Below are 27,076 nucleotides of genomic sequence, written 5' to 3'. Positions count from 1 at the left end.
ACAGGAACTCTTAAATGTTCATAACACATGGACATTAAACATGAACAGTTTTTTTCCCCTCAACTTAAAACACATATCACTTAAATTCAACATTTACTCTACCAATGAAGTCTTTAAGTAACCGAAAAATCTACTCAAAATCAAAATGATTCATGGAGTCCTAACACAAATCGATTTAGTAAACTTTCCATTTTACTAAGTGGACTAAACGTGATTAAATTGGATTGCATTTGTTACGACTGGCAAGACAATGGTTTTCAGTAAAAATCACTTTTAACTGGGTTTGTCTTTGTCTGTTTTTTTGTGGCTTAAATGCAAAAATCAAACCTGTACCACAAGGGTGCAGCAGTAACTAAAGAACAGCAGTCTGTCAAAAAAATCCCAAACAGTACAGACTTTTTTCTGACTCGTATTTTATTTTGTGCTTGATCATATATACGTCTGTGTGTGATTTTTTTTTTTAATTTCATAATTAAATGGCATAATTTTCACAACATCTAAATGTCGCAATCAGGGCTGCAGATTTGTTGGTGTCTTGCGCGGAAGTCATCTGCTTCTTTCATTTCTATCCACTTCACGAGTGGACGCGTCTGAGCGCATTTGATCGCTGTGACAAGATCTCGACGCTTCAGCGGCTCGTCAGGTATGAAAGATGAGAAGACACTTTCTGGGAGTGCTCGTACTTTTGAAATACTGCATTTGCGGTGATGTGGTGAACTTTGATGGAGACATTAAGGACTTTGTAGTCGGTAACAGTAAGTTATTTGTTCTTACTGAACATCGACTGCATCAGATGAGACACGATCTATATGAGGAGAAGAGCAAAGACATCACTGACGTCCCTCAGAATAACAGAGTCAACATTCTGGTGCCTTTTGATGAGAACCGCACCCTGATAACGTGTGGGACTTTTAAAGAGGGACATTGTGAAGTTCTTGATATAAATGACATTACGAACAGTATTTACAATGAAAATGGTGTACCGCTAAAGTCACAACAGAAGAAAATTGTTGCCTTCATAGCCGGTAGATTCCTTTTGGTTGGAAAAAAAGAAGACAACGCAAAAGACAGGTATTCTGTTGTTAGTTTGGTGAACACTTTACAGACTCAATCAGGTGGGATTTTCTCAATATCAGCAGATGGATCAGAGGCCATCATTCAGAGCACAGTGAGAGATGTGGAGTTTGTTGATGGATTTCAGAGAGTTTCTTCCTCAGAATCCTATTTGTTTCTCAACGCAGAGACTGACTCTGGAAGGAAAGTGATTGTCTTGTGGATGAACAGCTCTGAAGTAAAAAGATAGACATAATCAAATCTCTCCGGTCTTCAACGATACGATGCTGCAGTGATAAAACTCGTCCAGTGGTCGTCGCCTCCACCGTTATTCCCTCAGAGACTGATGTTATTTGGGCAGGTGTGTTCAGTTCACAGGATCAGCAGGATCCGGAGAACAGCGCTCTGGCTCTGTACGACATCAGTAAAGTTCAAGGCAAAGTGAAGGGCTTCTGTGCTAATGGTGAAAAACCTTGTGGATCTGAGGTTGGGAATTGCACTCAACATGTTTTTTTTTAAATAAATGAAAAAAAAGTCGTATTGTTTCTATTGTTGTTTGTGTTTCAGAGTGGCAGTGAACTTCATCCTCTCTCTGTGGTGTTTAAGTACAGCTCAATGTCAGCAGTGACAGCAATGAGAGCTGGATCCTGGACTGTGCTGTTCATAGGAACCAGTGATGGACAACTCATCAGGGTCTGTTTCACTACTGTTTTTTTATTTTGCTTTTGAGGTACTGCAGTTATAATACATGACTTGTATTTCTGTTCTACTAGTTTTTTTCACCAGACTCAGTCATTGCTGAATACCTAACAGCTGCTTTCACAACACTTGACTCTTAGCTGTTGTTTGATTTTGCATTTGAATTACTACAGCCATAATTCATCATTTGCGTTTTTGTTCTATATTTGTTTCTGCAGCTTGTTTTAGATGAGAGATTCACGCCAGGCTGTCCAACAGTGCTGTTCAAATCTGATGATGAACGAGCAGTGCTTCCCAGAATGCACCTTGATCCAGTAGATTTCAAACATGTCTACATCGCTCTGAGGAAACAGGTGAGTATTAACAAAAAACAATGAATATATATATATACACACACACTACTAGTGTAGTAAAGACATCTTGAATAATAAATATCTGTAACATTTCAATTATACAAAAATTGTTTGTACATTGTACATTGGTGTTACAAGTGATAATGCGCTTCAAAGCAGAATAGTTTTCCTTACAGTTTTGATATGCCAAGACAGTCCTTGCAGTATTATATGCCATGTGTGGGTTGTGTGGGTTGACATCTAAATAAGTAAATAATAGGTCTGCCACATTTTGATCTGACTGACAGGGATAAAGCATTTCAATAAATCGTGCTACCAATGGTGATTAAATTGAATGATCAGTTAGCTCGTATCACATCAAACCCTGCAAATTATTATTATTGTTGTACTTTTTTCACAAATTATTAATGTTAACAACATCAGTATTGCTTGACTATGTCTATGAGTGTGTATTAGCAAGTAGATTTAAGTGCCATGCTTGAATTTCCGGCGAAACCACTCAAATTAGAAAACATTATTACAAGCATGTTGTGTTAAATGTGGTCAGGAGGAAGATGGGGGAAGAGTTGCATTTCCTTCTCCATAATCTTCCTTTTCTTCTTTTCGATGAAAATGAGCGCACATGCAATTTGGACGGCAACATTATGGGGGGGATTCCAATTGAACAATAATCCCAGTCTGACCTCGCATCGTTTCCATGTCTCTTCTCACGTGTGTTTGGTTGTGATGACGTAGTTTGCAGACCAGGACCGTCAGCGATTCTTTCTGTTGTAAAGTCATGCAGCGTAAAACCCCCCACCAGCTATCCGTCATGCAGTGTGAATACAGCAGCGACTGAATGCCACCCCAGATAGTCATGCAGTGTGGAAAGATCTTTGCAGTCTGAACCCGGCATTACTGCGTTAGATCGATACTTGTTACATCATACTTGTCTCTTACCGCTCATGTTTGTTTTCATGTAGTTAAGAAGAGTGTCTATCATTCAGTGTTATAAACACATCACTCTGAAAGACTGCAGAGCTGCTCTGGATCCTCTCTGCGGCTGGTGTCTGAACAAACACAGGTCAGCCTGCTTTAACCACATCACACATATCTACTGCGTACTGGATGCGTATCAAATGTGGCCAATTGATGAGCCGTGTGCAAACAATTCTGTAGTTAAGTATTGATTGATGCTGTTTTTATGTAGATGTTCCGCTCAAGATGAATGCTCAAATACTTCTTGGGTTTCCATCCCAAAAAACTCTCTTCAGACAAAGCTGTTTTCTTTTCAGATGTCAGAGAATTCTTCTAGAAAGGTGTGCATCAATATCCGAAACATTTTTTATAATGATCATTTGGAAACTATTTACCAGACTAGACTTTACTAAGAATTGCCCTCTTCTACACAGATTACTCTGCATCTTTCCTTGAGTCTGGAGAGCGCAGGAGACCCTACTCTCTCGTGCTCCTTCACTAAAGAGAGTGTAAGCCTGTGTGATGGGTCTGATCTATCTGCAAGTTTCCCAAACTGCTCTTGTAGTTTTTCTGACCAGAAACTCTATTCTGGAGGTTGGTTCTCCTGCAAAGAACTTGCTATTACTCTATTAGTTTATGTAGTCAAAATAGGATTATTTACATTAATACACATTTGTTGGTAATCTACTCAGGTTTAAAGGTCTCTGCTTCAGTTACTATCGAGGATCAGAAGATCACAGAGACGCTGACGCTGAGAAACTGCTCCAGCATCACAGATCATTCGCCAAATGTTTCTTATACACAGTGAGAAAATTAAATGCAGTGAGAAAATATCACAATGCAGAAACGATAACACAGAGCTTATCATCTACGTATGTGTATTGATGCAGGTGTGTTCAGTGTGTCTCATCTGGGTGTCTCTGGTCCTCTTCCTCTCAGCGTTGTGATTGGACACACGGACCTGGAGCACAGTTAAACATACAGGTGAGACGATGTGTAACCTATCCACCTTTTTCCAGACATGAAAATGAGCTTCTGGTCTCATCCACATCCAGCTATTTTTAGCTGTACAGTTTGTTTTGCTGCTTGATATTGAAAATGTGTCTTAGCATATTATTTTAATGTATTATCTTAAATATGAACACTGGTTTGTAGTGCAAACAGTTTTACCATTTACTGCACTCAGCAATTACAAGAACCACTCTTTCTCTACTTTTCAGGATGCATGTAAACATCTACTCGATGAGATGGTCTATGATGTAAGTGTCATACTGATTATGTGTCCAACGTTACAGAATAGGGATATTGAATATGAAGTGTGACTGTGTGCAACCTTTGGTGTTTTGTAGGAACCCGAGATTTTCTCCCTGGAGCCCAACAAGGCTTCTTTCCATGGCAGAAACAATGTTTCACTAAAAGGGAGAAATCTGGGATCTGTTACTAAAATCCGTATTCAAGAGGATCTAGAGTGCATTCCTAAAGAGTGAGACGTGTGTTAGTTTAGTGGTATATACTGTATATGAATGTGTGTAGATTCAGATAAATGTATATCTGTACATGAATGTTTCTCTTCAGATCTCCGGTGTTTGATCGCTCCAGTGATACTTTAAGGTTCCACATTCCTCCCAGTGGAACTAAAGGAACAGTGAAAGTGTGTGTTGTTACTCCTGACGACCGTTGTCATGGTAACAGCATCATCACTTACACTTCTCAGCCCAGCTGCACTGGAATACAGCCCCCGGTCAGCTGGAGCAGGTCAGGCCATTTCAGACCACTGTCTGATCAACTTCTACACCCCATCAACACAGTCACACAGAACATTTTAATCACGAAATTTTCCAGAATGCTGCTAATTTGGCAAAAATAAGATTTGCAATGATCTGCAAGTTCAAAACATATGCGAGGAGAAAGCAGAAATGAGAGTCTTTATGTCATTTCCTGCATGTTTTGTTGTATTTCTGAGATCTCATATGTGATCTTAGACGAGTCTTGCTTAAACTGTGTCATTTGCAAAACTAAGAGGGGACTCGGATGTTAATAAATATGTTTTTCTTAAAATCTTTCATTTTAAATAATTTAAATGTATCTTGTATGCAGTGGTGGAAGGAAGGTTCATGTTCAGGGCAGCAATCTGGAATTAGTGGAGTCAGTTAATAAAGTGTTGAAAACACAACACAACACGAGCTCAGGGGTAAGACGCACTCATTACTTCTGCATTTGCTCACAGTATGTTACACAGATCAGGAACAAAATTTTTTTGATTGATTTTAATCAAAATATTATAGAATTTTAATATTTTTAATTTAATATTGATAGCCACTAAACATAAATATAATTATCGGCTTGTCTTTGTCAGAATGTTATTATTAATTATATACTAAGTCACAGCTTATATGCTGCTTTAAATGTCACTTTTATATGAAGGGGCAAATGTATTCTATTATCTATTATTTTTATATAATGACTAAATATGATTATATTTGTCATATTTGAATCTCTGTCTCTCTCTCTCAGGACGTGTGGTTTCTTTCACCCCCCTTTGATGCAGGTGGTAGGTATAGTTTGTCGTTAAATGTTGGGAACACCACTGTAGTCTGTGTGGTTGATTTGTCCTATAAGCCTGATCCAGAATTTACCGGATTCACCACCTTACAGGTGGCCGATGATCTGCAGGTGAACATTAAGGTAAGTTTAATGACACAGAGAGTTTAACTTTACTCTCTGCAGTGTTGGCATGCGTGCTGGCTGTTGGCTTTAAAAACTTTCAATAAATGCATTATGTCTTCCAAACCATCATACACTTCCTCAGAAAAGGACTGATAAGCTGAATTTGAGTATGACCGAGGTGACTGTGACGGGTCTACAGGGAGATCAGCAGTATCAGTGTGTTCTGGATAGGATTGAGGCCAATGCTGTTATCTGTAAGATTAAAGGAGAATCAGGAGCCGTCCCAACACTGGACTCACTCACTGTGAGTATACATGCTCATGTCTAATACAAATTGTCTTAATTACTTATTGTACATTGCGACCGTTATAAGTCTTCCTTCTTTTACTGTAATTTTCAGATAAATGTTGGGAATTTTTCTAAAAATCTTGAGTCTCACAATGGTTTAATATATTTATCCATCTTTGCTGCATTGATTGTGCTCATAATTCTGGGTGCTGTTGGTAAGTGATTTCAGATTTAAGTCATATATTTTCTCAATAGTCCCGCAGGCACTAAAGTATGATTTTGCTTCTCTGTCTAGCCGCATTCGTTGTTCATCGTAAGAGCCAGAAACAAATGAATGAGAGAATGAACAAGCAACTGGAAATGCTGGAAAGCAACATCAGAAGGGACATAAGACAAGGTTGGTCGTCTTTAAAATGCTGGTCTTTGTGGTGTTTGCAAGCATCACTATCGCTCAAAACTAACCCTAAATATTCAACTTTGGTGTGTCTTTTTTTTTTAAAGTTTGTTCATTTAAATGCTCGCGTTGCTGTCATACTTTCAAGTCTTGTTGTGTGTGATTACATTGATGTTTCTTTGTTTTGACAGGCTTTGTTGACTTGCAAACAGAAAAATCAGATTTAATCGATAGCGTTGGAGCAATACCCTTCCTGGATTACAAGCACTTTGCCTCGAAAATCTTCTTTCCTGAGGTTTAATATTTTTATCTCTCTGAAATTCCCTTTTTTCTTGTGGAGTTGCATTGTTTGTTTGTTTAAAACATATTTTATCATCTTCGCTAGGCTGGTACTCTGGCAGCAGTCATGATCAGAGACATTGGGCAGGTAAGACGCTGCAGTGTCTTTAATAGCATATACGACACATTGTACAAAACTAAATGTTTAACCTCTGTCTTTATGGTCAGGACTCTGAGCAGACGACTGTAGATGAGAAATGCCAGGCCTTTGCTGCGCTGATCAGAGATAAGCAGTTCCTAAGTTGTTTCGTGCATGCATTAGAGGAACAGAAAAACTTCAGCATAAAAGACAAGTGAGTCGAAGACATTTAAATGTATGCATTTAGCCGACACTTTGGTCTGAGGCGAGTTACAAAAGAGGAAGTAGACGCTCTGAACATATTCTCACGTCTATTCGAAGGTGACTTGAAAACCCTGGTCACAGGCCCTTGTGCTTGTTTTGAGATTGATGCCTGTTGCTTAGATGTGTATGGTTTATTTTAGAATGGTAGATCTTCTTTCAAGATGACTCAGAAGTGTCTATCCTTAAAATAACCTCTGAAACACAGATATGTCTTTTTATAATCTATTTAACAGATTTAGTTTTAAATGTAAAGGGATTTATTGGCTTGATGGCATTAGAGTGAATCTCCCAGCAGGAATAATGCATTCAGTCTCTTACCTAGATCCATGTACATTTTGTATGGTAACCAAAACAGATCAGGAGACCTTTGTCTGAGACCCAGAATTAGTAACACTGCATTTCCTCTGATACCCAAGTTTGTACTAACTACTGCTGTCAAACAATTAATTGCATCCAAAATACAAGTTTGCATTTACATTTTATATTTATGTGTGCTGTGTAAATTTATATATAAATACACACACACAGAAAAAAACACATTTTCATATATTAAATATATTCATGATTATGTGAATATAAATATGCAAATATTTGAAATTATATACTGTATATTTGTGTGATTATATATGCGTAATAAATATAGATGACACACACCTATTACTCAAAAAACTGTATTTTGGATGCGATTAATCGCAATTAATCATTTGACAGCACAAGTACTAACTAAAAGTTGGTCAATCTGAGCAGAAGCCGGAGAGCACCAGCAAGCAGGAGATGTTATGATGATAAATATGATGACTTTTATTGAGTAATCTTAGTTGTGTATGTTATAATGTTCAAGAATGTTTTGACATCTCAAAAAAACCTTGAAATGGAGACATTGCCTCCTATCGCTTATTCATGAAGACAAATATTCCATGAAACCCAACAATCATTTAGATAAAACATTAAACAACAACAGCACGAATTGCAATGGTGAAAAAATAAGAACTAATTCCAAAAACAAAAATAAACATGGCATAAATTAAAAAAAAGCAAATGCATTAAATGGTGCTTGGTTTCTGTTTGCAGACATATGCGTAAGTGCCAGTAACACTACTTTTATACTCATGTTTCTTCTGTTCTTTATAACTGGTGTTTTTGTTCCTCAGTTTATATCTCTCTGTCTGTTCCTCTTCCTCTCAGATGTACAGTGGCATCTCTGTTGACTCTGGCCCTCCACGGTGACCTGGTGTATCTCACAGAGGTCATGGAGGACCTTCTGCAGAGTCTGATGGACCAGTCCACCAATGCAAATCCCAAACTTCTCTTGCGCCGCACAGAGTCCATAGTGGAGAAGCTGCTCACCAACTGGATGTCCATCTGTCTGTACGGCTTCCTCAGGGTCTGTCCATACATCGGCTCTGTCATGGATCATATCGTCTTCATATTCTGCTCATGTGTAGTCACAAATGTGCATGCTTTCTCCTTAGGAGTCAGTAGGACAGCCTCTGTTCCTGCTAGTGTCAGCTCTGACTCAGCAAATTTCGAAAGGGCCGGTGGACTCGGTCACAGAAAAAGCTCTGTACACTCTTAGCGAGGACTGGCTTCTCTGCCAAGCACAAGACTTTGAGGCTTTGGTTAGTATTTCCTCTTTTACTGCATCTTTTACACAATGAGGAAGTGTTCACAAAAACGGACAGTAAGGGAAAGTACTTACTTTAGAAATACCTTTCTGTAATTTGCAAGCCACGTTCACGTTTTTAAAAATTCCCCATTTCAATAAAAATCACAGAGCGAACCGTTCAGAGGTTTGAGGCAATTTTAAAATAGTTTTCTTATGCAAGAACCTCTTGAGGCCCATTCACACCAAGCATGGTAAAGATAACGATAAAGATATAGTTATAAAAACCATGCTCAATATTAAAGAGTCCACATCGCAGCTAACAGTAAAGGCACAGAGAAACGATATCACTGCAAACATTTTCAGAAAAAATTTTTTCCAGCTGATGATTCACTGATTGCTATTTTAGTATGTAATTTACTCCCATGATAAAATATCTTTGTTAAAACTGACGTTTGATACGTTTTGATGAATGGAAAGTTGTAAAGAAAAGAAGTTCCTTGGTAGCTGTGTACATTTTAAACCTCTTGCAATAGATGTCCATAAGCTTCTGCTTTTTCTGTTGCCGTCACATCCATCTTTAAACCATACTAAGGCATCCTGCAGCTTCGTGGCGCAAGGTTTCTTGCGCAAGTGCTTCAGACATCTTTTTCCTACTGTTGTGTTTCATTCTTACATATGAGACATTGTTAAAAGGATAGTAGTTCAAGAACAAAATAACATTCCATTATCATTTACTAATAGTTGTTAAAAACTTTTTTCTGTAGAATATCAGCAAAGATATTTGGACCAAAAGGTTGCTGGTTCCCATTGACTTCCATAGTATGTCATTACTTCCAATATTAGGTCTATTTGGGCCAAAACGGTCGAGTACCCCCATTTTTAAAATGTTTCTTTTCTGTTTGGTAAAATTAAGAAATTTACACAGATTTTTAACAAACTGGGGGAGGTTGAACGGTGACAGAAGTTTTTTTTTTGGGTAAACTGATGTAACCTTCAGTGTTAGAGATTACCAATTATAATTTTTTTCTGTTTCCCATCAATTTCTGTTCCTGGTTCTTTCCTGACATGCAATCCTCATATTGAGTGTGGTTGAATGGTTGGTCTCTAGCAGTTTTTTTGCTCATAAACACGCTTGCGAAACAGGAAAGGTTAATGAAAGTTTGTGGAAAGAACCATGTGACGAGCCACCATCCCCCCAAAATCTGTAACACTTTTGTGATCTTTTAGTTTCTGCTTTTTGCTTTCTGCAGTTATATCAGTCCCGCACAAGAAGATATTTATGGTTCTGGAAATTAATGTGGCTAAAAAAGTATTTAAGCTGCATAGTCGTATGCATGCTTTTTTTTTAAGTAATTTAGGTTGATGAAGCATTTCTCCAAACCTCAGTGTTATATATGAAGTTAATTTGCAAAAACAGATGAACTGTGCATTGCATTGCATTAATCTCAGTCGAATTGCAGTTGGGTTATTTTGATTAGTTAAAAAATACATTTAATAACTATACAAACTTGATAACAAAAAAAAATCATAATTTTTAAAAAGCTCAACATTTGTTTTTGCAAAAAAACTCTTCTTATTATCATATATATGTGCGCGTGTGAGTTTATATAGATAGACAGATAAAAGATGACATTAAAGTTTTTCCACCATAGTAGTAACCTTTTAAAGTAAATAATTTTTGAAGAAAATATTAGGTCAGGTCATATTTTTATTTTGAGCTCTTCAGGTGCTTGTTCCTTAAACTGTTTCGCTTCTTCATGCACTCTAAAAAACTAAAACATTGTAGATACGTTATATGCAGCATATGCAATTAGCTTTTCTTTAGTCATTAAACTGTTTTATGTTCTCACCCCCTGTAGAAACTGAAGGTGGTGTTCGATTTGGGGACTGGAGGAGAGGTCAGTGAACCCTTAGAGGTCAGTGCATTGACTTGTGACACAATCCAGCAGGTCAAGGAGAAAATCTTACAGACCTTCCAGCGCAAATTTGGTTTCCCCTTCCAGCAGATCAGGGATATAGAAATCGGTTAGTAGACTACCTGTTTCTCACTCTTTCGCTGTTGATGATCATTATGTTTCATAAAACTTCCTTGTACAGCCTACATCTGTCGCTAGCAAACAGTTTCAGGTTGCCGGTCGCAATATCCGCTCAACTAATTCCTGTTTGCGATCTCTGTTTCATGTTTTGCGCTCTCAGAATATGAAAAGGAAGGAAGGTTTGTCATGCTAAAGGAAGTCGATGAGTCCTCAGAAATTCGAGGGCATGTCACCATGTTGAACACTTTAAAACATTATCAGGTGGGTGCATGGGAATCAAACATGGTGCAAGATCTTTTCTGAGGAGTGGACTGTATTCCAAGTAAACAGATAACTGATAAAAATAAAATACCACATGGGCCACATATAGACACGAGAATAAGTGGCTTTTGAGATGCAGTTTACTCAAACCAAGAACGGCAACTACAAAGAAATTGTTCTCAACAGTAGTGCTGCATATTTCAAGGCCCTTCAGTGAACTCTTTAAAAATCACCCCAGCGGTGTGAAAAGAATTTTGACAGATGCAAGACCACAGAAGAAGTGTGTGTTAATGTCTTTTTATGTTCCCTAGCTTTGTTCAAGGCGCTTGAGATTGACCTTTCACTTGCAAAGCTAGTATCACAAGGCCAAATAAACCCAGATTATGCTGATCTGTTGTGCAAACCCATAATACACCCATACAGCGGCACGGTAGTTGTTTTCTCGGCTTTGTGTACGTAAATATGTATTTCCATCCAGGTTGGAGATGGAGAATGCATTAAAGTTGTCACAACAAAAGTGCATGCGACGTTGAGGTCTCAGAGCAGCGTAAAGGGTGAGTCACTTTCTTTTCATCATCCACTGAAACTGAAACAATGCCATGCCCAGAATCTCTCTCTCTCTCTATATATATATATAGGGTAGTTTATATCTGTATAACTGACAGCCCATATTAAGTTCACCACAAACAGCCACTTAGCACCTAACACCCTACTAAACTCCACACCACCCTCTACAAAACACTCAATATGCGTGTGTTTTGATAAAAAGTGATTCATGTCACAGTCAAACTAGAGGCTCTGTACGCTTTTATATCAGCTGAGAGCAAGTCAAATAAAGGTAAAGGCAATGGCAATTCTGTTATTAATTACTCCTGCTCATCTTCTTCAAAACACGTAGGCCTTTTTTCTACTTTTAACACATAAGAATGAATCTATCAGAACGTCTCAGCTTAATTTTTCGTATAATTAAAAAGAAATGGTGACCAGAGGTATGAAGGAAGATTAAGAAAGCCTGAAATTTCAGGGTGTTCCTCAAACACGTATGCATAGTGCTTTTATGATGCTGTATGATGCTTTATATGGAAGAGATACGCTGTACACATGAAGACCTACGGGTTCGAAATGGCTTGATAATGAATAGATAATTAGCATATTGCCATTTTTGGGTGAAATATCCCTTCTGTTCAAGCTGAACTGGAGCTATTAACAAATAATGTTGAATCTTCGGGCCACACTGAAGCACAAGCATGAATTTTGGCCTCGTGTAAAGGAAATGGTGGTGTCTGTAGTTTTTGTCTCTTATATCACGTGTTGTTTCCTGTATATGACCACAGACATAGCCTTTATAACTTTTATGAAGTTGATTGGTTGATTGATTGATATACTCTCTATACACTTTACAATAATTAACAGATCAGTAATTGTTATACATTTATGCGTCAACATAAATGTCAATATTAGTGGATCTGTTTGCAGTGTAATAATGTTCTTCAATGTCAGACAGGGTCCAAAACTTACGTATGAAAACATGCATTGTTCCCATCGATATGTTTACATGTGTTTATGTTGCAGCACATCTACGCTGTGCAAATTTGGGGCGCTGATATGTGGCCGTTTTAAGTTCATGCTCAATCCCATTGTAACCACAATTGAGATTCAGCACCTATCTGCTGCAAATGATGTTACTTGCTTATGTTACATATGTCCCTTGCTCGTCACTGTGGTGGTTTCTTTTACAGATGATGAGAACTTTGCCGTCAAGTACTTCCATCTGGTGAGTTGTGAGGGTGAGGGCATGTTTGTTTTGGTGTGTCCTCCTTACGCTGGTCTGTGACTGTTGTGTTTTTCTCCTCGAGAGTTCATGTGCTATACCCAGTTGCCACTGCAACGAAGTGAATGTGGGTGCGTGACACTTTCGGTTTTGCCCGCTTCTTCCTGTTCAAAGGAGAGGAAGCGTTTTAAAGTCAATCTGAGCCTAATCTTTGCATTGTTGATATTTTTGAAAGATACACCGAGCATGTTTTGCCTCTTCTTATAATGAGGCATAATAACATTTCGACATTTCTGTTAGAACCACTGTCGGTGTATATTAAAAGGACATCGGTTACAATAAATATGGCGTTTCAAATGCACATAGTAACTGGACTTCTTGATTGGTGTAGGTGGATCCAGATATTGACACAGACCTGAGCAAACATCCAGAGAAAAAAGCACTAAAATTCAAGGAGATGTACCTCACCAAGCTACTCTCCACTAAGGTGAGAATAACTGACACATAGAAGCCTTTTAATATATTCTATAGATGACAGATAGATTGATTGTATTATATTCTACTCTATATTGTATAGATGCAGATTAGAGAGAGAGAGAGAGAGAGCATATATATATATTATGATATATGCTCATTGTGTCCACCAGGTAGCAGTCCACTCTTTTGTGGAGAATCTGTTCAGGAGCATCTGGGGACTGCCTAACAACAAGGCCCCACTGGCCATCAAGTACTTTTTCGACTTCCTGGACGCACAATCAGAGAGAAAAAAAATCTCCGATCCAGATGTCCTCCACATCTGGAAAACAAACAGGTACGGGCGCTTCCGCTGAAGCCGACTTGGCACATGCTCGCAAGGTTTACAAACATCTGCATGTCGATTCACCTATTTTCCCGTCAGCCTCCCGCTTCGCTTCTGGGTGAACATCCTGAAGAACCCCAACTTTGTGTTCAGCGACATGGAGAAGACGCCTCACCTGGACGGCTGTCTGTCCGTCATCGCTCAGGCCTTCATGGACTCCTTCTCGCTAGTCGAGCAACACCTGGACAAGGTAACCAGTCTCGAAACCAAGAGAGCTGCGAACATCACAGGGACCACTGACCCTCTTTCTCTCCCGACAGCATTCACCAACCAATAAGCTACTCTACGGCAAAGACATCCCTCAGTACAAACAGGAAGTGAAGTCGTACTACAAGTTAGTGAAGGACCAGCCTTCCGTTGGCAGCCATGAGCTGAAAGAGTTTCTTAAAGGGGAGTCAAAGGTACAATACAAGCGCTGTCTAGAAATGAAAGTGTGTCGATAGGCACACAGGTGGATGTAATGCATATTTCCTAAACATTAATTGCTCTTCTTCATCAGAAGCATCAAAATGAGTTCAATGAATCTGCGGCGCTGCGGGAGCTCTGCAAGTACATGCTCCGCTACTTCAGCGAGGTACGGCCTTGAATGATCGCTGCACATCGGCTCCTTTTGTGTCAGTTTCACAGAACGTTTTCACAGGATTTTCAGGCACATCAAAGCCACCAAAGTTCTGTAAAGGAAACCAGTTTAGCCACTTTAATGAAATGCAACAGCACTTTCACATCCTGTTTTAGTTCGGGATGCTCGAAACCTGTTTCGAAAGAAGATTCGATGCTGCGTATTCCCCTAGAAATCATATATCATTCGGGTGGTCGGGAACAACGAAGTATTTATACAACAGCATGACGTTTTCTTTTTTAATGCCCTACAGATTTCTCAGAAGCTGGAACAGACGGACGCCCCCGATAGGTTGAAAGCGGACTTGCAACACGTGGAGGAGCTTTTTGAAAACATGAAACGAAGTGGTTGGAATTGAAATTTCTGACGTTCATATGCGTGTTCACACTGCATTTCTTTAAAGCTGGTATTTAAACTGCATCTCCATCATGAAGACTCTCAGCATTATCTGCCATATATAAGAGAAGACGGATTCACTTCTGTTTGTTGGACATTGTGGAGACCAAGTGGATGTAATGTATATTGATCAATTTTAGCGTTTGGGAGGAGCTCATTGTTGAGCTTACTGTATATGAGTCAATGTATCTTAAACCCATTAGTTGCAAAACCTGATGATTTAGCTATATGGTTTAATTAGATTTTTCTTGCCGCTTTCTGAATCGTATATATTTTTTTTACTACAGAATTTGCCTATAATGCATTAATCTGTCAAGTCAAGCATTTTATACTTCAAGAAATCCTTTGAAAATTAGCTAAATTAATTATTTTCGTAATTTACAGAATTATTCAACTGATAAAATGTTTGTAGTTTTAATGGATAGTATTTTTGAATGTAATCTTAAATAGATCACCCTTAATTTGTGTTCCTTTGTCGCCCTCTATTGGTTATTCTAGTTATTATTCATAATTTGACAGCTTGCATTCGATTCTGAGAAAATGACTTTTTTTCAGGGCAGAAAATATTAATGAATTGCGTTATCAATAAGGAGTAATATTCAGAGAAATTGATAAAATTGCCGGAATATTGTAAAGTCTAAGAGGAAGTAATTAAAAGTATTAAAAGAGTATCATTGCTATCATAGTTTTTTCTTGATTTTTTTTTATTTTTTTTTAAATCTAGATGTTTACCATTTGCTTTTTTTGCTGTTTATGAGAATAAATAGATGATTTAAAATAGTATTTTGATCACTGTTTATTCAATTTCTAATGTTTAGGAAAATAGAGCTCAATAATAAAAAAATGTTATTCATGGCTAGAATTTTATTTACTGTATATTAAACATGTCCAATACCATATCCATATATAGGATAACAAATAAACTACAAATATATACATAAGAAATACATAATAATTTCATATTTCACAAAAATATTAATGCAATTTTTGTATTTAGTGCATTATGTATTATTTTACCAAGTAACTTTATAAATACAATATACATAATTAGTCAAATATAGCATAAGTGTTAACAGAGCGTTGGAAAATAATATTGTAATATTTTGTATATATATATTTATATATATATATATATATATATATATATATATATATATATATATATATATATATATATATTTTTTTTTTTAGATGACAAAAATACTCAAATTATATTAAAACAACATAAAGCATAGTGATGAATTGAAACTTTTGCTTATGTGTATAAATTAATTTGCCAGCAATAAAGACATTTAATTGACAATATATTCAAGACAATTGTTTATTTTATTTTATTTTGTTTTCATAATGTGCAATAATATCCTTATAATGTAAAAAACTTTTATTTATTTTTTGTGTAAAAAAAAGCTATGGTGGGGTAGCTTATAAGAAATTCTCATAAGAAAATAATTTCTACACATTCATTGTGTTTTGTGTTATTATATGTGTACAGTTCTTCCTTTTAAAATAAAAAATTAAAGAAATCAGATGAAAAAATACAGTCACCTTCAGGAGAACATTAACAAAGAAAAGCTTACAATAAAGGGAAAATATACAATAATAATAACAGAGCAATAAAGGAAAAATATTAAGTTATAAAATTAATCAATCGTCAATGGAAATACATTTTTCATATAGATACAAAACGGACACATTTTTTATTGCCAGTCAAACAAAAAGATCAGTGAGTCAACCTAAATTTAGAAAATGGGGAAGAGCAGAAAATGAGCACATAGATTTTCTTTAGTCACGGATGAAATATGCATAATTATTTTTACCTATTACTATTATTATTATTATTATTATTATTCATGCATTTAATTCTACAACAAACGCAGCGACACCGTGTGACGCCACCAAGGCAGAATCCTATTGGCTGAACGGATTTGGGCGAGCCTCATTTTCACTCGGCGCTCCTGCGCATGCGCGTTCGTCCGCCGACGCGTCACTGCGCATTCAACATGGACCCGACGGTGAAGCGGTAGCGACGGACGCCTCTACGAGTCATGTTTATATTCTCCCGTTACGACGCTTCGCTATTCAGAGGACAACGCTCCGGTCGAGAGGAGGAAGCCTAAAATGTACAGTTACCAAAATCCGCCGCGCGTCCTTGGATGAGTAATTGATGAGATACCGGTCATGGCTGGATTGATCAAGAAACAGATCCTTAAACATCTCTCCAGGTCAGAGCCGATCCCTTCGTTTTACATACACGTTGAAAGGTTTAAAGGCTCAGACGGGCCCTGCTGATGTGGCTGGGTTGGATGACACATGCTGATGGGTCATAACTGGGGTTTGACAGCTTGCCAGACAAAATGCTATTGCGCTGGGTTGATGTCAAAACACGCGCTGGGTGTCATGTCTCCGGCCAAACTAGTCTGTCTGCTCTCATTCTAACGCTGTTTTTGCGGGTCGGTGTGATGGAGAGCGTGCTTGATGACTTGAGATCTTTTTTGGGGGGGGATTTTCTTCTGCCTAGGAAACCACCCCTCATCCCATTAGATCCTTGGTAAGATTTAAGAGGTTTCATGACATTGCATGACTGGCTGACCCCATTTCTAGCCCTCTGGTGAATCTGGCCGACACTTAAAGGTCAGTTAATCATCAAAAAGTCTGGTGGAATGCCATGCAAACCAAGCATTTGGAGGTATTCATGAGTGTGGAACATAAATGTTCTGAATTTGGCATCTTAAAATGATCATGATAACATAAAATCTGTATTAGATCCATGCATATTTAAACAACCTTTTCAAATTAAAACGGCATAATGGGATCTCCCAAGTTAAAACATTCAACTTTTCTCTGGTGACGTCTGCAAGACTTCTGCCAGATCGATTGGTGTGCCCGGCACTTTACACTTTCTGGCCGTTAAAAAGAAATAAAACACTGGAGAAAAAAGAAATGGTCACTATTTAAGTTTCATTACAACTTTCAATCATAATTGAGTGGGTGCCGTTCGTTCTCGAGGGTCTAGATGACTTTTTTTGTGCTAATCTCAGATTTATTTTGCATGTAGTGGATTTAAACGTGGTTCAAAAGATTAGCCAAAGAAGCTGTCCGAAGTATTTATGATACGGCAAACTAACGTTCAATAGATATTTTCTCATTTACTGACCCCCGTGTTGTTCCAAATGTGTGTGTGTGTGTGGCTTTCACAAATGGAAGATATTTGAAAAACGCTGGCTTCTAAATAAACAGTGGACCTCTTTTATCCACAAAACATGAATGTTACGTAGAACTTTATGAATGGCAAGCATCCCAGTTCTGTTGGGATCTATGGGACTTTTAAGGCCCACGAATGATAACTATGTATATAACTGTATTAGCAAATATATCAATGCATGATAACTTTGTTTATTTGTTTTTTGTTTATGCATGCTACAGTTTCGCCAAGCAATTCCGTCAGTACCACACTTGTAAAAAAAATTTTAGGTTTGAACCTTGTAGATGAAGGAGTCTGGATTTCTGTTCAGTTAGTTGTGGAAACTGAATTAAAACTGGGTGGACTGCAAAGATACGGCCCGGGTTCAACAGAAACAATGTTTAGCCTTTGCGGCCGAGTGCACATTGTGCCAAATGGTTTCACTATTGTGTGCCATTGTTGTGTCAGATCTTGAGACCAACCTGCCTGCATTATTTATTCCCTCAGTGGAGCGCATCCAGATGAAATACTACACCTATTCATTCAAAATGACAAAAGAGGCCATTTGGTAAAATGGTGAAGTGTGTCTCGTGGTGTTCCTCATCTGATAAGCAATAGCTCAGGTCCAAAACGTCGACCGGTCAGCGCAGTAAAATAAAGATGGGGCGGGTCGGCGGCTCATAACTTTAAATCGTGCCCTTCAGGTTGGTGATGGTTGCACACTCTGCATTTTCTTGAGGAATAGTGGTGCTCAAGGCCCCCTAAAAATGGATAGTGCACTCTGTGGACTTTGGCTTATAGTTTATAATGTTGTGTTGAATTAATTTACCGCTGGGGGACTTTCACCCAGACTTTAACCCGCACAAAATCAAGTTTTCCTCTTGCCGTGGCACTTATTCAGTCTGTAATAGTTTTATTGTTTTTAATTTATCGTTGTAGCTTATCAGCCGCTTTGGGTGAGTTCCAGTCGCCTGATACAAAGTGGACTTCAGAGAGAACACGGCCATCTTGCATTCGATTTCAAACCATGGTGTAAAACAGCATGAGCATCAAGTTAACGTAGCACTTTACAGGAAGTAGAAAGGGAAATTTACCCACCAGTCTTTGTGCACCAAAACAATGAAGCTGATTTGAATATAGTGCTTTATTATATTGTATTGCATAGTATGTTAATATTTAAAATATTTTAAACTTGAAGTATTATTTCTTATGCATGTTGTTTTGTGTGATTTAGTTCAAATCAGAAGAGACTGAAACTGTAGGCAGCTGTCAAAGGAATGAAACGCGCTCGGCCTGTATTTCTAGTCTCTGAAGATAAATGAGATAATGCAGACCTGGCTGTCTGTTTGTGTGTGTGTGTGTGTTCATGGCTAATCATTGTAAAATCAGGGTAGAAACTCTTGTGGTGGTCACTGACTGTATTATAACTAGTTTCTGGATACTGCATCATGAACATGAGCCAGAATGAGAAAATACGAGTTCAGGGTTTGTCTAAAGGAATAGATCGTTCGCTAATGTTATAATTTACTCGCCATCGTGTTGCGCTAAACCTGTATGACCCAGAAGAACTGTTCTGTCGTATTTAATTGAAGTGAACTCAAACCAGAGACGCCCACGTTTCAACAAGTAAAGTTTTCTGAAGCCGTGAGTGTTTAAAAGTGGAAGAATGAGTGGAAAATCAATATTTACGGAGAAGAAAATGTAGTGGTTTGACGGACACAATCGAACAGGCGCATCCCCAGGTGCATTTTCTACAGCAGCTGCCACTAACGGTGACCGTTGCTTTAGCATCGATCAGCTGGATCGCAAGATAATGGACAAGCAACATGCGGCACTTCAGCAGTTCTCAGGTCGATTTATGTTGATGGCAGCCTCTTCTTGTTACACCGGGACTCGTTACAGAATCGGGACACAGGGTTTGTTCCACGTAACGAAGCTGAGCTTTCATGTGAACTGAAGTGAAACTTAAAGCACCTCATTGGATTTTTTTTTTGGCCTATTTCATCATTTAGCCGAAAGGAAGTTGGCTGAACTCACCTGCGCACTCAGTGCCTCAGAAAATGCTCGTGTACTTTCCCCCTTGATTCATCCTTTGGTAGGTAGACTTGGGCGTTTTAACTTCACAGCCTTGTACGGAAATGCAAATCTAGGCCTACACATTGTCAAAATCTTCTGAGTTGGTGGGTTGGAACTAGTCAAACTCGAGAAGAGCTGATTTTGCATTATAGGCAACACATGCAATACACAACTCAAATGCAATATGAAAAAAAGAATTGCAAAAGTTGCTTTAGAAGCTAGCTGAAATAAAATGTTTAAGTGCTAAAATTAAAAGCCTCATGGTTAGCGCAACTGCAAACCATTCAAATCCCAAATTATTTGCTCAGCTATTGGTTTTTTTACCCCTCCTTTGCTCTAGTCTGTGGTTATTGGTCAGTTTCACTTACAAAAGAATGGTTTAGCATTTTCTTCACCAGTGTGAAAATCAAGTTTTTCCAGCCAGGTCTGTATGTACAACTAATGAGCGGGCAGTATGCTAATGTTTCACGTTGATGTGAACTGAAACCGATTGGAAATGGTTTTAATAGCGACTCGTTTCAATGACTTGGAGTCAACTCTTTCTTTTGAGAGACGATAGCTTTATGCATCCTTTTCAGGATGTTTTCGTTCACTTAGAGCTGTGGTACACGCTGCATTGAAATGTACTTAAAAATCCATAATAGGGGCGGTTTAAAATTACTAGATTTAAAAATTAAAGCTAAATATAAAAATGTCAAAAGCTCATAAAGTTAGTGAAATAAAAATATAAATGTAAATAATACTAAATAAAGGTTTCATGCAAAACAAACAAACTGATTTCTAAACAAATGAATCTTATAAGCCGTCTCTTTTCAGTTAATCAACACCCTACAGCGAGCGACTCCTAAGAGATGTTTATTTTTAATTAATATTTTAATCAGTTTAGTTCTGGTCCATATCTTGGGTTGACGAGTGCTTGTAGGTCGTAAAAAAGAGCAATAATTTCTTCTGTCTGGAGGAAAGCCCTCAGTGAAGTCACCGTCTATTTTCTTTTACCGCTCATATGCTGTTTATCCTCACTGTTGTCGATGTTATCGCCATGACGACCTTCCTCAGCTTCTGTCCCTCAGCTGTGGTTTTCCAGTGTCTCCCACTGGACTCTAATTTCTTTTTCTGCCCAGAATTTGTCCACGCACCTCTATTGATCGGTGCTTGTCTGAAACCTTGTGCTGAAGACGCTCTAGAGATTTCAGGACGGCTCTGCGAGGCCGAGTGTTTGCGGGGTGTTTGTTTATGTGTGTATCATTGTGACATTTGCAGAGGGCCTATGAGGGCGTCTGTCATGCTGTGAATAACTGCTGCGTTTGGGCCATTCAGAGCTCTCCTTCTGTGTCCTTGGCGTGAAGCGTTATATTAGTAAGTCACCGTAACTGGGGCATAATCTCCTTCAAACTTCTCATTCAAGAGATGACCACACTTTGAAATTCATCCAGTGAGTGCAGGGATGCAAGCTGGTTATGGCAAGTTTATTTTTTACTCAATACTTTAAAAAACAATGCACATTTTCAAATGCATGTGTCATTTAAATGCCTGACCTTTCATCAAGGCCACATAAGTTTCAACCAATGAGGGCGTTTAATTTTTCGTTCTGAATATTATGTTTCAAAAGTTCACAGTAGTGGAACGTTTTCTCACAAGAAGGCACCGTATCTTCTCTTAATCTTCTCATCTTAATTCCTTGGCAGGATTTTAGTGATTTAATAATCTGTTTGGTATTGGTCTTTTTCTGCCATTTCATAAGATCAGTCTGTCACTTGAGGCCATGTATTACAGTGATCCGCTCAATGGTGAGTATAGCATGACTTGAGCGACTTTAATAGAAATAGTAGCAATATAAAATAGACACATTCTGATCAGAATAAAAAAAAAAGGCAGTTAATCTAGTTTATACCTATTACAGTAATTCTGAATGTGCCTCATCCACATATTAAATGAAAAGATCGACCAAAAATGACAATTTGCTCACCTACAGGCCATCCAATATGTAGATGATTTAGCTTTCTTCAGTGGAACGGATTGGGAGAAATTGAGCTTTCATCACCAGTGTGTCCACCAGTGGCTAGCGAATGGGTGCCATCAGAATGAGAGTCTAAATGGATGGTAAAAGCATCACAGAAACCCACAAGCAATCCACATGACTACAGTCCATCAGTTAGTGCCTTTGAAGCGGAAAGCCGCATGTTTGTAAGAAACAAATTAATCGCTTAGGCATGTCACTTAAAATCTCTTCTAGCTTGAACTATGAGTAGCTCTCACCTGATTCAGACATGACAACCTTTTCACTCGACAAATCAATATTATAGATAGACGACTTGCATTTTAACCAGAAGTTAAAAATGCATAAATTAATTCCAAAATCTGTAAGGCTATTTTGGGTCACCATGAACTTCCATAGTAGGAAAAAAATACTCAATGGTGACCCAAAACAGTTACACATTTAGTCATATTTAAACGGGCACCGCAAAGCACATTAGTTCATACACGTTCTAATGTGTGAGTTCATTCTATGAGGCTTTGTGCATATTATGTGATAGATGATGGTATGAATGGGTGTCTGTGCATCTGACAGTGTGGTCTTGTGCTGTCAGGCCAAACACCGCCCTCATATCAGTTCAACGCTTCTGGTATCACTGGGACAGATTGTGTTGACTGTTAAAACACTGCTCGTTTTGTAGGAGGCTGGTTCTATTTCTTCAGTGGCATTTTTGTCATTCAGTTGTAGAAATAAACTCGTGATTTGTACCTGACCTTCGTAAATGCAAATATAGTCTATTAGAATTTTATTTACCTCAGTTTTGCTAATAGATGACCCAGGTGTAGTTAAATTTGAGCCCATACCTGATGTCACCCTCCTGGCATCTGTCCGATCTCGTCACTGTAGCGATGGAGCGTTCTCAGGGCTGACCTGATATCTGATATCAGAGAATGGAGGTAGGCCGTGTCTGAATGAATATTTAAGTGTTCGCAGAGCACGGCTACGTAACACGCAGGCGAGACTAATCGCGTTTCGTTTTGAACTGGCGTGTCTATGAAAGTTTTCACACTCCCCGTCTCATGTTTGGTTTTGTTTCACACTCGGAGTGATGAACAAGCCCACGCAGGGCTCGTTGCGCAGCGGTGGTTTAATAATTCACACAACAGTTCTGTGGGGACTCGGAATAATGGAAATTTATCTGCCTCATCACCATTCAACTTTTTTTTTTTTTTTTTTTTTTTTTTTTGCTGCTTTCCCCACAGTTCCTCCATCTTTCCATACAAAAATAAATCAATAAATAAAGTGTTAATTTGCTTTGTTTTTAAAATTTTTTTGCATTTGTTTTAGTTTTATTTGAATTGACATTTTAATTTAATTGCATACAATTATAATTTAATTCATTTTCAAATTTTTTTATATCAAATTTTTTTAGATATTTATGCTGTCATATTTTATGACATTATAATATGATGTTATAACTATTTAATCTTTTTAATGCATTCTTTAAAATTTAATTGAGTTTAATTAAGCATATATATATATATATATATATATATATATATATATATATATATATATATATATATATATATAGGTTAATTTTTTTATTTTATTTTTAATTTACTTAATTTTTTACATTTTATTTAAAATTGTCTTGCTTTATTATATTTAATTTAATTTATGAATTATATTTATAAGAAACCTTCATTTAATTATTCATAATATAACAAAAATACGGTACTTACAATATTATTTTAATTACATATCATTTTTTGTATTAATTAATTTTTTTTTCTTATTGCGTTGAGCTGCGGGCTGTTCCATAAAACAGATTTACCAAATAAGCCGTGCTTGTTTCAAATAACCTTATTTTGACCCAAATCAACTACCAATAAGTCAGACTAAACTTGTTTTACGAAGCAGGATTCATAGGAAAGCGAGCGCCACGGTTACCGACCTTTAGACGCTTCCATCCTTATTCAGTCTTTGGAAACTTTTGTTATCTCTTCTAACTTTACCTACATGAACTAAAGTACAGTAGTTTCTAGGTTTCCAGGCCAGTGGTTACCTCAGCGCAGCTTTTAAACACTTAGTTGCCTCTTTATTCGAAGCTTTGAAGTTATTGAAGCTGTTATAGGTGTTTTGTTTCTCACTAATGAATTAGCCTTTAATAATCTACTTGTAGTTCTTTATATAGAGCTCTTTATTTGATTCTGTTTGAGTGAGATAGCTGTGAAACAGGATTAACCGGCCATCTAAGGCCATTCTCTCAAATGCAGATTACACCTAGTCTGGGACCTAATTACACCGTTAACGTTGACTCCCGGAGGAGCGATCATTTTCGGGCTAGCTTTTGGTTTAATCTGTGTCAGAGAGAACCGCTAGCTGCTGTTAAACCGCTTCTGTCTGTGTTAGCGTGTTTAAACTGGGCTGAAGGTCGAATAAGCAGGCCATCCAACATCTTCAAGCTATTCACGACGCGCTAAAAGCACTTTCTGCCCAGACTAGCGTCGACCTTGGCCACATCATAGGCTTTGAGTGACCGGTTTTTACACACCCTGACCTGTTTGTGTCATTAGCCCGGCCAGCCAAAACAGCTGAAGGAAATGATAACGAATGAGTTCTGTTATCAGCCTCGGTGCTGAGAGCCGTGCGGAGAACATTGCACTTGCGGGAACACTCCTAAACATTAACCCAAAAATCCATGCGCTCAGAAACAAAAGGTCACGGCCTCTGGTTGAGCTCTCCTCGGATTCTCGGGGCCACTGAAACCGATTTGGATCATCGCGGTGGCTATATGCGCGAAGAATATTGTTCGACGCCCCAGATGTATTTATTTCATTGTGGATAGGATATCAGAAGAGCGTAGATGAGCCGTTTTTGATCTCCAAATGCAAATCCATGATGGGATGGATGGATGAACGAATAATGAATGAATAGCTTCTAATATATAGATAGATAGATAGATAGATAATAGATAGATTGCCTGAGTCTACAGAATTAAATGACGTAAATGATTATTCTGATCACTCTGTTCATTAACCATCCATTCTCCAGGAGGCCGCATGTGTTTGGGATGAAATCATGCCAGATAAGTTTACATACAGCACACCGTTTCTGAGCGCGTAACTCTCCGTCGAAAATTATGATCACTTCCAGTAAATTCTTTTCTTTCTTTTTTTTAATGGCGGTTTGGTGTTTTAGCATTTCTTTTGTCAAAATATTTAAAAAATGTGAATTTAACATTATTTAAGATTTTATGCTGAGCAGGATGTTGCGGAAACACAAGTTCTTTAATAGTAATTAATTATAAAATTATTAATTATAAAAATAAATATTTATTCAGACTCTGCCGGTTTAAGCTCTTTTAGGAAATATTGCTCTACAAACAGCTTTTAAATACATTTTCAACAGTGTCAGCCATAAATTAGTAATAATAATAATAATGGTTAATATTAAATGCTTGCATTTATTTAAAATTTAGATTATTCTATTAATTATACTAATAATATTTGTCATACTGTGAGGTCTAATTCTCAATATTAACAAACCGTTAACTATGACTTTTGCCTCAAACTCCTAATTTACTGCTTATTAATAGTTAAGGTAGTTGTTAAGTTCTCTTGTATGATCAAGTATATAGAATATGCCATAAAATGTGCCAATATGCACTTTATAAGTACTAATAAACAGCCAATGTGTTAATAATAGGCATGCTAATAATCAGCTAGGCACTGGTCCTTGTAGTACAGTGTTAACATTATATTATTAAAAAAAAAAACAACAACAACATTTATTAGTATAACTTTTTAAAATGACGTGAAGCAGAATGTTAAGCTCATTGTTACTCTCCATTGAAAGTGTGGGGAAAAAGTGTGTGTGTGTGTTCATTCGGTGAAAGGGGCTTTTTGCAAGTCATGTCTTTAATCGGCCATTATTGAACTTAAGCAGATTTGTAACATTTCACACACACACACACACACACACACACTGCTCAAGTGGTGGGTGGTAACAGCACTGCTCACCGGTTTACTTGCTTGTAAAACTGTAATTACAGCCAAGAGAAAGAGCCATTAAACCATAATGGAAAACTGCAATGTGCTTTTTCGTTCATTCATCTTACTGATTTTATTCACGGTTTCTCCCTGTTCCTCTCTCTCTCTCTCTCTTTCTCTTTTCTGCAGGTTTGCTAAGAACCTCTCCCCAGATAAGATTAATCTGAGCACTCTGAAAGGGGAGGGCCAGCTTACCAACCTGGAGCTGGATGAGGAGGTTTTGCAGAACATGTTGGATCTGCCCACCTGGCTCGCCATTAATAAAGTCTTCTGCAACAAGGCCGCCATCCGGGTAAAAGACGCCCTGCTTCTTGACGACATTATCTGACACCAGTGTTGTGGATTTTATTGTTACCGTTGTTGTTATTGTAGGATAATATTGCTGTTGTGCCGCTCAAAGATAATCTTTCCAAAAATAATACGTTGATGGTGTTTAGCAGCTTTCAAGTACGTGATAATGTTGTAAGTAAATTCACTTGTAGTGTTCAAAATGCTTTATTTTTGAAGTATTTAAAATATTTGACCTTTACAAATATTTAAAATATTTAAAATATTTGACCTTTACAGAAGCCATCATGTGAAGATGTTATTTAAAATTATAATCAACCTAATGCAATTAGTATACATTTGTAATTCATATTGCTGTTAGTGTTAAAATTAGGAGTAGAATTAGTAGTAGTAATAAAAACAATAATGATAATAATCCTAAAAATTCACAACTGCAATACACACTAAGCACACTAATCATATTGCTGTTCACATTAATAATAATAATAATAATACTAGTAGAAGCAATAGTTCTATTAAAAACAATTATAATGGTAATATTGATAGTATAGTATCATAATCATAATTATCATAATCATAAAATAAAAATGATTGTTTTTTAGCTTATTTTTATTATTGCCCTAGACGCAATATTATACACTGTCTTTCATCATATTTAAAAGTACATATTTTAACGTATTTGTCACTGCAATACACATTTTGAAGTCACATTTGAACATTTTGCTGCTATTATTATTATTATTATTATTATTATTATTATTAATTTAATAATAATAATCACAGTAGTAGTAGTAGTAGTGCTGGTAAAAAAACAATGGTGATAATTTTTATATTATTACTATTAATTGTTGTTGTTATTA

The 27,076-nt window shown here is 37.3% G+C and overlaps 2 protein-coding genes across 11 annotated transcripts in view; both read left to right on the top strand.

The window, feature by feature from the left end:
- Positions 1-547: 547 nt before the first annotated feature.
- plxnc1 (plexin C1) lies at positions 548-15,310 on the top strand. The gene is given in 32 exon segments (XM_043236915.1): positions 548-1,286; positions 1,289-1,539; positions 1,621-1,746; positions 1,971-2,105; positions 3,068-3,168; positions 3,295-3,403; positions 3,497-3,656; positions 3,755-3,866; positions 3,953-4,046; positions 4,283-4,321; positions 4,412-4,545; positions 4,638-4,817; positions 5,160-5,253; positions 5,577-5,747; positions 5,872-6,033; positions 6,130-6,232; positions 6,313-6,414; positions 6,603-6,706; positions 6,797-6,838; positions 6,919-7,043; positions 8,279-8,477; positions 8,566-8,712; positions 10,559-10,724; positions 10,896-10,996; positions 11,475-11,550; positions 12,736-12,770; positions 13,159-13,254; positions 13,415-13,578; positions 13,666-13,816; positions 13,887-14,027; positions 14,126-14,200; positions 14,499-15,310. Coding segments are annotated over 32 exon segments (4,434 nt in total). The 5' UTR covers positions 548-652; the 3' UTR covers positions 14,604-15,310.
- A 1,301-nt stretch (positions 15,311-16,611) lies between these two features.
- The window catches only part of uhrf1bp1l (UHRF1 binding protein 1-like), a 28,208-nt gene continuing 17,743 nt past the window's right edge, over positions 16,612-27,076 (top strand). For 6 of the 10 annotated variants that reach the window (XM_043236220.1, XM_043236217.1, XM_043236218.1 and 3 more), the window contains exons 1-2: positions 16,613-16,863; positions 26,058-26,220. In XM_043236220.1, the coding sequence (XP_043092155.1) occupies positions 16,820-16,863; positions 26,058-26,220 (207 nt within the window). In that variant the 5' untranslated portion in view covers positions 16,613-16,819. Of the gene's footprint in view, positions 16,864-26,057; positions 26,221-27,076 lie in introns of all 10 variants that reach the window. The other 4 variants (XR_006250565.1, XM_043236212.1, XM_043236219.1 and 1 more) reach the window with 1 other exon arrangement.

Source organism: Puntigrus tetrazona, chromosome 4, assembly GCF_018831695.1.
Source record: "Puntigrus tetrazona isolate hp1 chromosome 4, ASM1883169v1, whole genome shotgun sequence".
NCBI classification, from domain to species: Eukaryota; Metazoa; Chordata; class Actinopteri; order Cypriniformes; family Cyprinidae; genus Puntigrus; species Puntigrus tetrazona.
Note: the sequence above shows the minus strand (reverse complement) of the source record. Positions and strands in the feature narration are given on the sequence as shown.